This window comes from Gouania willdenowi, chromosome 6 (assembly GCF_900634775.1).
Source record: "Gouania willdenowi chromosome 6, fGouWil2.1, whole genome shotgun sequence".
Lineage (NCBI taxonomy): Eukaryota > Metazoa > Chordata > Actinopteri > Blenniiformes > Gobiesocidae > Gouania > Gouania willdenowi.
This window is the reverse complement of record NC_041049.1, coordinates 18,892,654-18,911,235: the sequence shown is the minus strand read 5'-3', so window position 1 is coordinate 18,911,235 and position 18,582 is coordinate 18,892,654. Positions and strand designations below refer to the sequence as shown.

The 18,582-nt window shown below is 37.9% G+C and overlaps 1 protein-coding gene across 1 annotated transcript in view; it reads right to left on the bottom strand.

Moving 5' to 3' along the window:
- cerk (ceramide kinase) overlaps nt 1-18,582 on the bottom strand; it is a 68,872-nt gene that overhangs the window by 28,168 nt on the left and 22,122 nt on the right. Inside the window, exons 3-8 of the mRNA XM_028449668.1 lie at nt 15,460-15,582; nt 10,879-11,004; nt 8,582-8,648; nt 6,476-6,621; nt 709-783; nt 472-624 (exon numbers count right to left, since the gene is read on the bottom strand). Of these exons, the coding sequence (XP_028305469.1) occupies nt 472-624; nt 709-783; nt 6,476-6,621; nt 8,582-8,648; nt 10,879-11,004; nt 15,460-15,582 (690 nt within the window). The remainder of the gene's footprint in view (nt 1-471; nt 625-708; nt 784-6,475; nt 6,622-8,581; nt 8,649-10,878; nt 11,005-15,459; nt 15,583-18,582) is intronic.

Here is an 18,582-nt window from a genome sequence, read left to right as displayed (position 1 = left end):
GGGATTTATTAACCGTTTTGCATTTTTAAACGCAATTCTCTATAAACAGAGTTTATTTCTCTGTGACTGTGAGTTTTGGAAAACAATGATTATAGCCACAACATCAGGTTAACTTGTTTGTACCTGAACACCAGCATGTGTTTCCACTTTATTTCAACCAATGATTTTATAAATTGGCCTTCATATTTATAGCCCTCGATTACTTCCATCTGCTCTGTGTGCCCCAGTTTAATTTCATATATTCCATGGAAGGGTGAATGCCTTTGTTCCAGGAGCCTTGTGAGTGCTAGTATTTATAACTAGGCTCACTGGAAGACAAATCTTGGTGGTGCAGTTGAGCCTAGTGAGACCTATAGAAACTCTCTGCTGGATGCAGAGCCTGAGGCTTTGTGTTAAATTTACAACTTAATTTTTTTCAGAATTTCATAAGAAATAACCTGAAAACTTAAAGCGCCAGGTCAGAACACAAACCTGACAGGTCATATCTGGCAGGACCGAGCCATCTCTTCGTCTCACTGTCTGTCAGCATATCTCCATAGAAACCATAGCCCAGCATTGAGACGCAGTATCTAAGAAAGCCATTGTTGTGGTGAACTGAGCAAACGTCCATGGGCTGGGAATCACCTGTGGACAAATATCCAGCAAGGTCCTTGTTTTAAAAGCATTTGCACTGAAAGCTAAATAGAAATTGACATGATTCTTACTCACCGACTACAATGTGTAAAGCAGAAGTCACTGGGTCAATTGTTCCTGTGGTGGCAAAGCAGATACAATCTGTGGATCCTGGTGGGGAAGGAGCACAGGTCGTTGATTAGCAATTTGAGCAAATCTGTAGTATTGACAATAAACTATGATTTATTTTTGGTGTATTGTTTGGTATTCGCCCTATTCCTGGAGGTGCAACTGCATAGTCTTTGACACAAGTCAGAAGTAATGTAACATAAATGGGCTAGAAACTGGTCATATTACAAGTTAGATCTTTGTGTGGGGTTACATTTTCTGTTTGGTTTTAGATCGTCTTGAATTGACTGTTTTTTAGTTAATGTGATCCTGCTAGTTCCTGACCTCTAAAGATGACAGAAACATACGCAAAACAAAAGCAAAAATACATAAAAATGACTTCAAAAATATACAATATTACAAAAAAATACACAAAGGGACAGTAAAAATGGAAAAACTAGCCCAAAAACACACAAAGCACCTACAAATGTAACAGAAAAACATACAAAGCAATAACAAGATGACTTAATAGTACTCATAACACACAAAGCAACAAAGCAAATACACAATATCACTTCAAAAACACACAAAGCAACAAAAAAATTTGAAAAAATCTGCTCAGATTGGTCATTATTCTAAATGCTGACATAAATGTTAATAATGTGGCCCCGCTGTGATAAAAGACGCCCATCTCTGAAATACATCAAAGGCATCACCTTCAGTGCCTACTGTACTAGTTATTGGATTCTAATTCCTGAACCATCCAGAAGTATCTATAGAAGTAGAGCAGGTATGTCAAACTCATTTTATTTTGGGGGCCAAATACAGATAAGTTTGACCTGAATTTGGCCGCAGAGGTTGGGAATCAAACAATTTCAACATTAGTGTGACTTTGCATTTCCATGTATAAATGATATAAAAGTATGTAGTGTATAAGGCACCGACAATATCCAAGCAATAGGTGAAAGGTAGTGACAATATTTTTCAAAATTGGGGAAATTCTGTTAAATAACTTGAGGATTGAGCATGATTTGAGAAAAACTAGGTTTTTTTCCAACAATTCAAGAGTAAAAATGACTTCCACGTTATCCAAGCATTGATAAACTTCCAACCTCTGCAAATATTGTGGTTTCATTGAACTTATGACACATTCAATAAAACTCCACATGAATAATTATAAAGTTCTACTTCTAAAAACATGAATGCCAATATTTATGTTTGGATATGATACAGTGATTTAAAATTGCTCCTAATTTCTGGTTAATTTACAACAAATAATTCCCATGAAAAGCTTGTAATTTTGAAAACTGCTAAAATCCACGTGCTTAAGTTCCCGTGGAAATTTGCCAACCCTACTGAGATATCATAACTTTACCCTGCAGGCCAGATTAGATGTTTAAAATGACCGGATTTGGCCCCCAGGCCTTGAGTTTGACAAATGTTAAGTAGAGCAGTGTTTCTCAAACAGGGGTACATGTACCCCTAGGCGTACTTGAGAGAGAGAGAATGGAAAATTAACAAATAAAGTGTCAGTCTTGGTCCCATCCCGGGCGTGAAATGACCGGAAATGCTAAAAACTATAGAAATATATCTATTCAGGAGTCACTAAATCAGTGTTGGAATCAGGACCCCATGTGGGGTTGCCTGAAATTTCTGCTAAATATGTTTATTTTTTTTCCAATAAAACAACACACAATCTTAAACAACTGTATTTCTCTACTTTCACTTTGTGAATGTAATTCAAGTAAAACGCAGTAAAATTATTATATCTGAGTTCAAACATGATCAAAAACTAATTCTAGAAAAAAAAACATTTGGAGTCGGCAGAAATTTTTAATACCAAAATGGGGTCACGATCCAAAAAAGGCTGGGAACCACTGCACTAAATACTGTTTCTTTCACCTTATTCACAAAATGTGATTATTTTCAAGTGTGTTATCACTTGTTTGTTCCATCATTATGCTCTATAGGTGTTTTTATATAGTTTTCTAAGCAAAATATTGTCGTCGGACAAATGAGGTAGCTTACTTGGATTCAGAAATAAGAGAAAGGGGGTACATGAGCCAAAAAAGTTTGAGAACCACTGAAGTAGAGCATGTTAATGTGTTAGTCATAAAATACAGATAATTGGATATTTTACCAACTGTATACCCGTATAGCCATGCAATTTAAATGGCCCGTAAAGAGGAAACCATGTGAAAGCAGAAAGCTTTGGAATGATCTTATGAGGTAGAAAACTGGAAACGTTTCCATTATGAACTTAAATCATCAGATATCTCCCAGTTCACTGTTATCGTCAAATCCCCTCAGCCAACAAACGAAGGATGAATGGCCGACCTCCAACTTGTGAGGAATGTTGAGTATGATACTGAATCTTTCAACTTGAGCGATAAAAAGGCTCCATCTCTCTTTCTGCAGCACACAGAGCAATTTCAGACCTATCTACCATTCTTTGATCATCTTCAATCGGTAATGTGGACCTCCTGCCACTGATTAAAGATGGAGCGAGTGAGTGAGAGAGAGAGAGAGAAAGAGAGTGAAATCTAACTCATGATGTTTTCAGCCGACTCAGAGAAGCGTGACAGAGGAGATCAGGCTTGTCATGCGGTGTCAGACGCACAGATGAGTAAGAAGATGAGCTCCCGCTCCCACTTTTTCTGACTTTCTATGAATATCACTTATCTGGCCTCTGCTTCGTCTCTTCGGAGCTTTATCATCACATCCGAACAATTTGCAATTGCTCCTGACAGCCTTGCACTGCCTGCTATTTTACTAAGCGTATAAATGGTGACATGTGCCATTTGACTCCGCTGAAGCTTCTCAAATAAAACAAAAAAAAAAAAAAAGGCCAAGTGACTTTGAATAGTTATGAGCGAAGCAAGCGGATGAAGTGATGTTCAGTGCTCGGATGTCGAATTTATTCCCGTAAATTCCTCTTTCACAACAGCTTGCTCCCACGTTCAGGAAAAAAACTTTTTAAATGGTCACAAAACAGGTTGTTTTTTTTTTTTTTTTAAAGTGCATCATCTGAAGATGTTTTTCCTGCTTTAATAATACTCATTATCTCCATGTGTCTGTCTCGCTTCTACCACCCCTAAACATCCACCTCTTGCATGAACAACACAGATAAATTGACAGCTGTGCAATAGTTATACAGTGATGGCACAGCTTGTAGGAGTGTACTCCATTCTGGCAGATTACAGTACACGTCCATTTGGAGGTGAAAATACTCACTTAGCTGGCTGCGGTTTGGCAGTTGTCCTTGTGCAGAGTAATTGCACTTGTATGAATTATACAATCTGCCAGTTTATAGCTTGAGAAATATTGCTCTCGTAAAATAAGGCTTGAGGAGACAAAATGTAATTTTTTTACATATTAAAGCCTGAGAAACCAACCACAGTCCTTGTATTGGGTTTGAAATATTTGGTCACTATTGATCTTCCACTATTGTTTTATCATGCGTGGGCTTGCAGGGAGTTCGGTACGGAAAACTTTAATTTTATTAGGACGTCAAATTTAGTTTATAGTGACTTTCTGTAGGTTTAAAATGCACTTTTTTCTTTAAATACCAATGATTGCAGCCTTTGTTCTCTGTATCAAACGTTTATGGTTATTTTACAGCCATGACTGAGCCCTAAGATGGTTCATCCTTGTCCTTTAAAGTTTCTATGAGTCTGTATTCAGGTTAAAAAGGCGCAAACATTGTAAGTTCTCACATTTTGGGAATATACAAAACACTGTTCATGGGAGTTATTTGTCAGAATTAACCGGAAATTGGCAGTATTTTTAAATAACTGAAGCTGATCATTTTAGATCAGCGGTTCTCAACTGGTGGGTCGGGACCCAAAAGCTGGTCAAAAATAAATAAATGCTTAATGTCTCTCATGTTGGACTTGGACACAGGCGTGCTGTGAAATGCATGTTGCACAGGAAAATATATAGATTTATGTTTAAAAAACAGATTAGATATGTGTGTGTTTTCAACAGCTATTTTTGAAAAACAAGAAAGGGTGTCCGTGGCAAAATGTGGGTCCCAGGGTGAGACCAGTTGAGAACCTTTGTTTTAGATGATACTGAAATATATTATCCCAACTATATTTAACACCCCTGTTAAGAGCCAAACTTAAATTTTGTAAATTCTCCATTTTTTTCCAATAAATTCTAATAGAAACTTTCCCACGATGAAAATTCCAGGTTTTTTTAAAATTATATTATCTTGCATGGATGCCAATGTTAATGTTAGAAAAGATAAAGTTCTTTAAAACTACTCCTGATTTCCAGTTAATTCCAATAAATAATTCCCATGAAAAGTTCATATATTCATATATTTCCGATATTCCCGATCTTAAGTTGGAAATTTACCAGAGTTTTCCCGCCCTTTTGCAACCCTAGTTTGTATCAACCTGTAAGTCACGACTGGACCAGGCCTACGGAATCATTGTTGTCTTATATGTGTTTTTTAATTTGCGATTCTGTAAAGGCGTCGTTTTATTTCCCTTTCATTTAATCCTTGTTTAATAATATTGTTACCAATAATTATTACCTAATAGTGTGTGATTACATGCAAACCTCTCACAGAGAGTAAAGCTTCCCTTTGGGGAAGGCGGAAACATTCCCCATCACATCATCAATTTACTGTCATTTCCAAATCATGTTTCCCATGCCACATTTTTCATTGAACATTGAATATTATGCCATCATGGATGGAACTGGTCCAGAAAATATTTTAATGTGTACCCCGGCTGATTTTTATCTCTTTTTACCATTACTAGCAAGCTGTGCACAAGATTGCTTCCTACTGGTCTTTATGCACTGCACTTCTTTCCATCTGTATTGAAAATAACAATAATTTCCAAATGTCACCCACTGTGATGCCATTTGCATAACAGAAACTGACCCTGTGAGGGCCTTTATTTGTGTTTGATGCTTTTTCTGCCGTAGCGAATCTTCTCTGCAGGTCAGCAGATGCGCATCAATCCGAGGTTTCAAAATAAAAGTTCATATGTATAGTAAAGTAAAACTCAGGAATTATCTTTTTCATTTCCTTTTAGAAAATAAACATTCTCCCGACCCTGAAGTCTAACAATGAAAGCATAACAGTGGGCTTTTGTTGAGTGAGTGTGACCCTTAAGTTTAAGCACTTACTTCCAGAAAAATACACAAAACAAAAGCATACATAAAATGACTCCAAAAGTATACAATATTACAGAAAAATACACAAAGGTGCAACAAAAATGGACAAAACTAGCCCAAAATACACACAAAACAAACACAAATGTAACAGAAAAACTACAAAACTACTCCAGAGTGCTCATAGCACACACAACAAAAAAGAAAATACACAAAAAAATATAGAAAACTACAAGAAAATCTGACTAAACTCCTGAATGAATGTTGATAATGTGGCCCTTGGATCAGACAATCACATCTTTGTGGCCCCCGCTATGATAAAAGTGGTCCATCTCTGCTCTAAAGCATGCTAACACTTGATAGCTAGTAATATAATAAAAAAAACACTATTCTAAACACAGCAAATATTTATAAATGCAAAAAGCCCATAATTTACTTAAATGATTATAAATTAATGTCCGATCTAATCTTGTTTGCGTCTTCAACTCTCTCCATTATCATCAATCCACATTTTACACTCCCAGAATATTTTCAACTATAAATCCTCAATGAAATGTTATGTTTCCAAACCCTGAAGTTTTATCCCATTATTTATTATTTGTATTTGTTTTGGACAATAACCCACCTGCAGGTATGATTCCTATGCGAAGGGAGCAAGGCACTAGTTCAGCATCTGGCTGGTCCTGGTCCACCTTGTGGTCGCTTTGTGTCCTGCTTACCAAACCGTGGAGAATTTCACTGAACATCCCGTCTCCACCCACACACACTACTCTGAAATGACAAAGAAATCAAACAAGTCGTTGATAAGTTTTCTATTGCAGTGAAACAAGTAGCCTGCAGTCAGCCACTAATGAGTGAAGATGAACATAACGGGGAGAAAACGTATACAAATCCTTAAAACCTTGACAACAATGTAACTGGGCAGCAGGTCCTACTGTGAAAACCCTTCAGTGAATACAAATATCACACTGTGCCAGCAGGCAGTAGAGCTTCTTCAGTCCAAATCCAAACCTCACACATTGGATTTATAAATAATTTGAAGTGCAGAGTATAAACATAATAGACCTACACTGGTGGACTGAATATGTGATGAATGGAAGGTGGAAATGACAGGGTACTAGGCATGAAATGGAGATAAAGGTCCTCTTTGTTTGACTATCAGCTGCATTTATCTGCCTTTACACGATATAGTGAACAAATTCACATGAAAGCATAACCTGGGCTTTTGTAAATTATTTGTAGATTTAGATTTATTGAGCAAATATTGTGTGAGACAGACAAATGGAGTTCCTTATAAGAAAAAAAAAGAATAGGAAAATGAAAAACATGCACTGTTACATACTACTTTACTGCTTACTACCGCTTTATGATTCAATATGAAAAGCACAGCATGGTAATACTGATAGATGCGGCTTTGTTTTTATTTTATTTATTTTTTATTAAAGCTAATATCCAGAATTTCTGAGAAATCTATGTTTATGTATGATTCTTTTGAAATGTGAATAAATCCCTAACCAGTCATACTATGGTCTACTGCTGGTAGTCATTCATATACATTAATGTATATAAGTCCCTCTTTCGTCCTGTAGACCCATATACAAATGGAAACGATCGCAGACTGTGCCCAGCCAATAGGCTTCCACTTCCTGTTTTTGAGACTGTCAATCAAAGTGAATGTGGAACTGTGTATGGAAACAGGGCCGCGCGTCACAACAGCAAACAGGTAAATATGATTTTAGCTCTTACCTGACCCATAGACCTATATCAATGTGACCCGATGCAACCTTGTTATGTTCCGTGATGCGCGTGCAGAAAAGTAGAGGCGTGGCTTCTGGTAGATTGGGAGAGGCAGTGGGAGGAAGTGAGGGTGTTTAGGGCGGGACATTGAGATGTTTATCAGAAACTCCAGATAGCAGCTTTAATAAAATTCATGTTTTTTTTTCTTTTGGAATGCAAAAAAAAAAAAAAATATCGGTACTGCACAATAAACTTTTGGCAAGCTAAAATGTTTAGAATATTGCTAAATATGTTAGCTTCATGCTAATATTTCTAATTATGTTAGTTGAACCACCACAAGATGATTTATAAATTAAAAAAATGGATCAAAACACAATACACAACATTGACAATTAAAAACCAAACAGAAAACAAAATAAAAACAGAAATAAATCCGAATTCACTCAAAACTTAAATGTCTGATTGTGAAATAGCAGGGTTTAAACTTGTGTTTAAACTTGTGTTTTTCCTAGTATTTAATGCTTGTCTTTCAAGATGTGGAAACAGGACTCCCATTGGTCATTGTTATTGTCAGTATTGCCAGTTATCAAAGAGTGGCCTCTAAGCTTTTTCTCTGACGTTCTCAGAGTTCAGAGATGAAACAAGTAATCACTAGTCATTTGAGTGATCATCAAGAACTCAGGCTTTTGTCCGAACATGTACGTTTCCAGTGATTCAAACCTTTAAGCCCAAGCAGCTACATCGTTACATGTTGTATAAAGCTGTGATCAGAAACATCAATCCCAACCCATGTGTTTCATCTTAGAGGCTTTCTTTAAAACTGCAGAGAACCATTCAAATACTTCATATGATGAACCCTTGTTGTACATTTGAGAAAAGTACAGTCTTTAAATACATACATTACAAAAGCAACAGACCTTAATCCTCTACAGATATTAGTGAAGAACTAAAGCTTGGAAAATGAAAGCAGACGTTACCTTCCTTGAGTACTTACCCATCATATTTGTCTAGATTGGCTTCGGTTTTCAAGTGGTCTCTGGCATGATTGGCCCTCTCTGTAACTATGGCAACAAATTAAACAGCATGCATTAGAACAGGTTTGTATAGAGCATTAGTCACCAACCTTCCTGAAACCTTGTGCTACGTCTGATCTGAAGGGCTACCTGTTTAATACACACTTTAATTAGAGTGCAACATAATGAAGGATGACTAGCTTTAACTAAAAAAAGCAAGAAATACTTATTTATTTTTCTTCATTCATGCAGTTGTTTCATTTTCAAATGACCACTTCTGAAACATTTCATAGGAAATCATAATCATGTCCCTGTTTTACTAGTCACAAACTACTTTTAACTAATAGAAACATGTTTTTGCAATTTAACAATCATGTAATTTTTTTAAATTTTTTTTATAAAACTCTATTTTGTTTTTTGCACATCACAATTTAAACACCAAATCTTCAGCATTCTTTATCAAAATCCTTTATGTGATACTTGAACACATTTGTTGCAATGTTTCAGTGAAAATAAGCAATTAAAGATGATTCATTTCACACAGGCTATATGAAGTGCAGCAGTATTTACCTCTACTAAAGCACTGACTATATCTGTCATCTGAATTTATCTTTGAGAGTTAATCAGATTTTAGACTGAGCTCATTGGTGAACGCTGCTCTTCTTAGAATAGGCCTGAAAAAGGACTATTTCAAAACTTTGACAAGGTGAGGGAAGACTATGGCCTTGAGAGAAGTGAATTTTATAGATTCTGCCAGGTACATAACCGATTCAAACATAACATCAGAAAGGAAACAGACCTTAGTGACCCCATATTTGTCATTTTTACTGATGCTCATCAAGGTAAATCGAGTAGGGGGTGTTTAGAAAGTCCCACAGTACAGAATATGTTAAGAAAAAATGGGATTGGCTGGACATTTGCAATCCCAGCAGAGATACACCAGCTCCCTTTTGTGGCGGGAGTTTGGATGGAAGCATATGGTTTGTTTTTTTCATCACACCAAAACTAAAGGCACATTTTAATGGAGGGGAAGCTACATGCTGGAGACAATGTGAACACCAGGGTGCCTATCATTGGCATATTGTTTGGCAATGTCCAGTGGTTCATTCCTTCTGGGCTGAGCTTCACAAAGTGTTAAGAAGTATATTTATAACTAATCTACCCATGCAGTTTCCCACACTCTGGTGAGCTGATCAATACTTATTTGTTATTTTGATAACTGCTTGTAAAAAGGCAATCACAAGACGCGGATTGCTCCCTGACCCACCCACATTTCATGATTGGATAGATATAGGAAATGACATGTATTATATGGAATTTATTACATTCTCTCTTTGCCTTCAGAAAAAAGAATTTGTTAAGTTGTGGACCAAGTGGATCAGATATGTTAACTACTTTATTGTTGGATGTCCTATTGGGTCTATTGACTGGTTTGTATTACTTATGATTATATTTTAAATATCCCTGTGGGATCTTTCTTTATTTACTTTGTATATATAAATCTTTCCCATTTCTTGAGTTTTCCAAAGTCCTTGACTTGACCTTCTCTATTTTGTTCCTTGTGTTGTAGAATAAAAATCCTAATAATAATGTGCACGGTTTTTTAATGCTCACAGAAAAATGAAAAAAAAAAAAAAACCAGCCTGAGTGCTCCATACGGGTTACCTGGTGCCCCACGGGCACCGTGTTGGTGACCTCTGATATAGAGAATGCCTAAACAATGTATCTTGACTCTGTGTTACACAACAGGTTTTACAAGGTGCTATTAGTGGCAACAAGCCAAGGGAAAGACACTTTACTTTGTCATGCTTACACATCCTGTTGGCTCCTTTAGTACTCAGAATAATAAGCAAAGGCACAGACCAACCTAATTCAGCTATTGTATGTTAGCAAAATGAGCCCTGAGCCCACAAACACCAAAAGAAAAACAATATTCCAATAGAAAATCTGTTTGCCAGGCATGTATCCCCAACACAAACACAATCTTGGAAATCCCAGTGACTGTAGGAAGGAAGCCTGAAGTGAAAGCTGTCACTAGCACAGACTCTGTGTCGCTGTAGCATTGAATAATAGATGCGTTTGGATATCTAAGCTTATCAACTATCACAGCTTCCATTAAGTTGTTGGCATGATTAATGACACAATAACTCAAATCATATCCTTGGAGGCGTCCTCGGTCCCAGCTTGAGACCTCACTCGGCTGCAGAGATCTAATACGGTGGCCAGGACGACTCATTTTTTATTTAAATGTCATGGAATGCCACTGATTGAGACCCACCAATTACGTCAGTCGAGATTCCAGCGCGGCGAAAGACTGGAGCCACCTTCTGCTCGTAAATATATTTCCCTTGCCGCTTGCCACCGTATGGATTGATGTAGACTAGAAGGCTCTTTGGACGGTTGGCTGCAAATTGAGAGAAGAGAGAAGATTGAATCATCATTAAAAATGCCTAGTGTAATGGTAAGCAACAACAGCTTGATGAAGTCTTCAATAACCACAGACCCTTTCTCAAAATGTTCAGTCTACGTGACTGGTTCTCAAAACATCGGGTCTTAAAAAAAACAAATTGCCTGTCTACTGACTAAAGGCGGAATGTGAAGCAATTCAGTGGTACTGCATCATTCCATGATAAACCTACACAGAACTGCGATGGAGAATACTAAACAGCTTGTTCATTGTGGCTTTGGAAACCTCCCTCAAGCACAGCTAACTGAAATACCGCAGCTCCTAAAATTGAGAACAAATGCTTTGGGATTAACTTTTGAATAAGCACAGAGAAAAGAAAAGAAAAACTTCACGAAATTGTTTGGCAATAACACACAAGTTTCATTAGATTCACTAAATGGATTATCAATGAATGAAGTAAAGGAGTACAATGATGGAAGAAAAAAAAAATCATGACAAACTGCTTCAAATGTATTCATCTCAGACCTTTATTTTCATTGGAAAAATGTGTGTCCTAACCAAACATGTAAAGGTTCGGCAGTCTCATTAATCTCAGATAGGTGCACTCAATTATAGAACACACTTTGTAATTACATTTGTAGGGTCATCTATTATTTATTCCACCATTTGAAGACATAACAGATTTGATGGTGATTGTTTACCACAGAATTCACAATAAGCATTCGACAGATTAGTCACGTCAACCGTTTAATTTTACAAGCTATGTTTATGCTTACATGAAGGTGACGAATGTGCAACATTTTTTGCTCGTGTTTTACATACAAACCAGCTACATCACTTCGTGTCACCACAGTTCACACCGGACGTGTCACAAATTTTTTTAGACGCATGATCTGCGCGAAAGCTTCCGCAGGATCAAAAATTGTTTTCCCCATATTTGCTTCATATGCGTGTCGTAAGAGAATAGAAAAGTGCCGCCAACCAGACTCCCTGTCTTTTCACTATCAACTATGGTCCACCATCAAAACGCTTGAGGCCGGTGTAGTGTAGAATAACCCGACCGTAAAAGTTGCCAACTGTAGGCAATGGGAATGCTCACCTTGCAAACTGTGCATGTGCATCCGTCATGTTGAAAAAAGGTAAGAATCTTTCCTTTCATTTTTAGGATTAGGGTTCGGGTTAGGGTTAGAATTAGGGTTTATCATAGTTGGAAAATTTAAGGTAGCAAAATATTGTACATATCCTTGTAAATATTTACTACGCTATTAGTGCGTATGTGCCTGTAGGAGGCTTTCACGCGTAGGATTATTTTTCACTACACGGGCGTTCCTGGATTCACATCCAATTCAGTGAGTTTCACTGTTTCCTTCAAGAGCTGCGCCAAATCCTTCCTGATCCAGTCCTGGTAAAACAAACTGGCCGAGTCGTAGAGCTCCAGGTGGCCACACACCGCCACGATTAATTTCCCCTCCATGCTGAAATGGGTGAAAAGACCGGTGTCCGTGTTGACGACCTGACGTCATTGTCAACGAGGACTCTAATTGTCTTTCACGTCTGCGCGTCACACGAAACATTTGCTGGAGTTCAATGTTTTCAACTCAGGTGAATGACGACCGTCATGGAAAATGGGGAGCGCGCATGCCGCGGCCAACGGTCTTGCCCCGCGGATCCAACCGTGCCACCCAACAGGAGAAGAATTTGCCTTTTACTGCATCTATCCCATTGACTTTGTATGTAATCTGGTCGTGCAAACATTTTGTGACGCATCCGGTGTGAATGCAGCTAACGTTTAGGAGGATCTATCAGTAAGAGAAATGCAATGTCATGCTAGCTTTGGCTATAGGTTGTAATGATACACTTTAGGACTTTCCATTCATTATTTTCCAAGATACTGAGAGGAATGAAGTAGTTTTTATAGACGAGAGTTGAATCTGTTTCTTTGGTGGCTAGTGGTTAGCAAACTTTGATAAGTTGCTAACTACTAGTTAAAACCTATAGTTGACATGTTGAGGAGAAAGTATTCACTTGTTTAATATATTCCACCCACCAACTGGTGCCGTTTACATAGCCTACCCAGGATTACATGAAATCTAGTTGTTGTAAATCCACAGACACCATTTTATTCAAATTTGTATTTTACAAAAAAACATGTTTGCATTGGTATGAGTATAGCATTGCGCTAGCATGCTGCTCCACTGTCATTTTAAGCACTTTAGCTACCATAATTAATAGGCCTATTGCTAATACAGAAGGTTTGAAAGTATTAAATGCAGAAGATGTGCTAAAGCTAACATATGGTAAATGCAAAGTGATTAAAGTATGTATTTAAACAGGGAATTTTGTTCCCTCTGTTAAGACAAAAAAAAAAAAAAAAAAAAACCTTATTTATTTATTTACTTATTATTTTTTTGGGGTTCGTAGAGAGAAACAAAAAAAAAAAAAAAAAAACATGCCCTGAAGTACAATAACTACATAAAACAAAGCCAACAAATTGCTAGTAGCATACTCTCATTAATTAAAGTATATCATATTATATTATATCATATATGAGTAGTAGAGTAGGCTGCTTGCTAGACGCCATCACATTATATTGAATAATGTAATTTAGTATAGTAATTTAGTATTTTAGTAATAGTATCTTAAACACACCATACAGTGACTGCTGTAATTCATTTGGAAATCCAACTTAATTTAATATACATGGGAATACTTGATGTTAAAACTGTGCAGAAATCTAGAGCAAGACCTGGCATGCTCAGAGAGAGCTTCATACTGAACAGAGCATACCTGCTGTGATATAGCCAAAGGTAAAATACTTTCACTGCCTTTCATTTTTAAATTTACTACACCATTAGTAATTTACTTCTTCTGTAATCTCCTTTCAATCATGTGACAGACGCTGTGTTGTACAGTTTGGGCTGAATGAGTTGAAACTGTTGTGTTGGCCACCTCACTATCTGATGCCTTATCCTGTGTGTCGTACAGTATGTCCTTATCTAACCTATAAACAGCTGAAACAGAGCTTTAAATCCCATGCACATAGTGAATGTCACGTTAAATTGTATTTGGGAATGAAGATGACCGATTCTTGAAGGACTTTCTGCATCCAGTTAGATTTCTGTATTGCGGATAGCCACATCTGTTTTACATATACAGTTGCACCAGCATAATTTCTCATCTACTACTGTATGTTATTAACCTTTTGTAGACTGTGTTCATACACTGTAAGTCCATTTACGCATTCAGATATACATTAAAACAGCTCATTCAGGGTGATTACATAAACTGACCGATTTGAGGCTTTTAGGGGGTTAAATATATTAAATTAGTTACATTAACTTCTCACAAACTGAAGGTATTCAAGTAAAGATTTAGACACATTGCTATTGGTACGTTTACCGAAGTACAAGTACGTAGCGTTTTAGGGTTAGGTTTAGGGTTTGGTTTAGGTTTAGGATTAGAGTTTATTGTTTATGGGACTCGATGAAACCCCCTGAACAGACCATTCAGTTTGGAATAGAGAATCAAAGGCAAGGCACGGGCCGGCGCATGTTGTCTTGCACCCCACCAAACTGTGCACATTAATCAGAAAAGTTTGTGGAAGTGGATCAGTAGAGTGTGTCGAGTGCGGATCATATGGGGCCCAGCAGGAGGTCGACTAGGGACCATCAGCCACCACCACTCGGGTTTGGTTTAGGTTTAGGGTTTGGTTTAGGTTTAGGGTTTGGTTTAGGTTTAGGATTTGGTTTAGGTTCAGGGTTTGGTTTAGGTTTAGGATTTGGTTTAGGTTCAGGGTTTGGTTTAGGTTCAGGGTTTGGTTTAGGTTCAGGGTTTGGTTTAGGTTTAGGGTTTGGTTTAGGTTTAGGGTTAGGGTTAGGTTTAGGGTTAGGTTATAACCCAATATCGCAACAATTTTTAGGGTTAACGTTAGGTTTAGGGTAAGGTTTAGTCTTAGTCACACAATCTAAACTGGCCAATGACTGACCTACCACGTGACCTAAACTGGCCAAAGAGGGGCGCTGCTTACGGACAGAATGTCAGTATATTGATACGGCAACCGTACGAATAGCCACTGCCTTTATTTTATGTACTCAAGCATTTATACTTAGCATAGTCAGCGTAGTGCTCTTGTTTGTGTAAATAGTAACTTGTTTGATAAATAAATGTTTAAACTTAACTATTTGTATGTGGTTCATGTATTAATATTGTTTTGCTATAGAAGAGTAGATAGTTTGACAATAATTAACGCCCTGAAGAACAAGGTGTTAATGAATAACTCATTAAGTGATCTCGGACACTAACGCATACCTAGATGGCACTCCCGACAAAATTTTAATGTTAACATTAATAAATAATAATATTGTTTTTAAAACCCTTTGGACTTCACTTATTCAATCATGATGTAGGGAGACAAAGTACATTAATATATACAAAGTGTTCATTGTCACCTACCGAGTAATGCGAGCTGCTCGTTTGTAACCTGGATCCACAGGTCACAGAGTTCACAGTCAGCGCAGTAAAAGGTGACGTCACTACATCGCCACTGATGCTGCCCGCTCCTCTTGACGTAGGAGACTGTAGATAAAGAAACAGAGCATTAAACACATGCTAACCAACAATGAGCACCTTTGAGAACAGCATGAACACTTGTTTTTGGTGTTCAAAGCAAATCCCTTTTCCTCTGTAATACTTATTTTTTCATAGAGTACATTCAAGTAAATCATAGCTCATTTGCTAACAGCTGCTCCAAGTGTTGCTAACCAGATTGCCATTAGGAGCCACAATAAAAGCCACACAACCAAAGGCTTTGACGCTGAACAGATTTTATAGATGGTTTAGTCGAACCTCAATGATTTTTACTGTTTTGGATGTCGTTTCCACACATCCCACCAACATTATTCCCCTTCTCAGTCTCACACTTTCATGTGTGCTTGGCCAAAATACCTCTATCTGCACATTCTGCCTGATGTACTAAGCTGGTTATTCAGCAAAAAAAAAAAATTCTGGAGCTCATTGGTCTTTATTTATCAACCGATCTGAACGTACGATGTGCGTTCAACCAAATTCAGGCAAGCTTCGGCATTTATTAATTTTGACGTGATCGTACAGTACGATCGGATCTCAGGTCAGGTCTGACCTTGTGTACGCAAGTCTGACCCGGGGTTTCCACTGGATACGTCTCCGCTGCGTCACGGCACCGATCCGGTTTTTCACCGCTGTCCGTCAACCGGTAATTGACACCGATTGCGTTTTGAGTGCGCCGCGGTGCACTCCGGTTGAACGACTGTGACGTCACGAGACAGAGCAGTTCTCACGATATTTATATAATCGCGCGAGAATGCAGTTAAATGTATGTGTTATAAATGCAACAATAAACAGATAAACAGGTCAGTGTTCCTAACGAAGGAGAACAAGAAGGTCGGACTCTGGATTTGTCAAAGCCACATTTTTTAGCAACAGCAACAGAGAAGAGATAAAGCTGCAACAGTAAAACATGAACTAAATCAAAGTTGCTGCAGTTTACAGTGTAGTTACAGTATGAGAGGAATCAATATAGTGAATATGATTTTGTTTTTACACATTATGACGTTTTGGTGATGTAGTTACTTGAAATATAATCTGAAGTGTTTTATTTTGAAAAGTAACCCGATATTTTATTGCGGAGTACGTGCTTAATTTCCTGTTTAGCTTCATTTGCTCTGTGCTGATTGATGCGTCGTGCTCCAGTGTCCGCCAGAAATTGAAGCCCTGCGTATATCTGGCGGAGGGCACCAGACTACCACATCTGGGAAGGAGCAAACACGTACCGCAGCGGACCCGCTGGAAATTAACACATAGAATAAAGTGGAAACCTATCAGCTCCGGCGGTGACGTTCTGCAGCGGAGCCGCATCCAGTGGAAATTGGGGGTCAGTGTGTGGATTTGTGCTGCAGCACAGCAAAATTGGACTGAATCTAAAAAAGTATGAAACAAGCCTCAGCTGTCATTGAAAGATAAGCAGTTGACTTTGGGCGACCGTAGCTCAGGTGGTAGTCTTCTGATTGAGAGGTTGGGGGTTTGATCCCGGTCTATACCTGTCAAAGTGTCCTTGAGCAAGACACGGAACCCTAAGTTGCTCTCAGTGGTCGACCAGCGCCTTGCATGGCAGCTCAGTCCTATTAATGTGTGAATGTAAGTGTGAATGAGCTGATATTATAAAGCACTCTGAGACTACTTCAGTGTGGGGATAAAGTGCAAATATAAATCAAGTCCATTTACTATTACTTTCAGAACTTACGCGCTCACCAGCCGGACTCATCCACTTTTTTTTAACCAAAATGTAAACAATTGACTTGATCAAATAGCAGCATTTAAGCTTTTAGGCTGTGGATTAGTAACATTTCATTTAAACCATTACTAGGCATTACATTTAATTCAAACCTCAGCCCGAGTCCATTAAAATGAGCTCCTTAAATTCCAGTTTTCACCTTAACAAAAAGCACATTTTTGTTTTTCTTCACCTCAGCTGTGAGGATGCTGATTTTCATCTCGGAAACATTTATTTCCTTGCCAGTGTTTGTTTGACATCAGTGGGCGGGGCCTCCAACCCTGGAATGTTTGAGGGTGTAATATGTGTAATAAGCCACTGCATTTATCAACACCTGATCAGTGGAATTGACTGGAATTGGTCAAATGCGAATGTTCCATGAATCACACGTTGGTCCTGTGGTACGACCACATGCACACTCAGATTGGCACCCATTTTCATCCAAGGTTAATAAATGAGGGCCATTGTCTTTTAATCAAGACGAAAAAAAAAAAACAGGTTCACCACAAGTGTTTTAGTCAGACAAAAAGTAGTGATTAGGTCACATAATACCCCAATGGATTGTCACTGAAATATTTACTCCTTAAGGAACTCAAAACTCACTCGCTAAGCACTTTGATGGCACATTTACGTCCTAAGAATCGCGCTCAGCATTTTTCACATCTGAAAGAAAAGTGTAACTTCTCAGTGAAATTTCAACAGTTTAACTCACTCAGAGCAACTCATGCTCGCAGCAAAGCAGCTGCAAAATCATCTTTTAATGAAGTTACATAATCAGCATGTAAGTGATGGGGCGCGTCTTTGAAGCGAGGTTGTTCCAGATGGAGAAATGTTGTCGAGTCAGTGCTATAATGCCAGTTACATTAGGCACAGCCAAAGTGAAGCGTTTGGCTGCGTTTAATATTAGATGTGATAAATCACATCTTGTTTGGATATCATCTCTAAGCTGCATTAGACCAAGTCATCCAACCTGTCATCGGCTCTCTTGTTAACACAGATTTTGAACGAATATTATGACTTTGACTTATTTTGTGATCATGAATAGCTTACTGCAGGGATGGGCAACTCTATAGGTGGGGACCACAAAAATGTGATTGTATCTGATCCGAGGGCCAATATCAATATGAATGTCAGCATTTAGAATAATGACTAATCTGAGCATTAAGACACTTCCATGAGGACAATATTACCTGCAACACTTGTATATATTTATCCTTTATTTATCCCTATTTCTTTTTTCCCCCATTCTTTCTACTTTGTCTGCACAT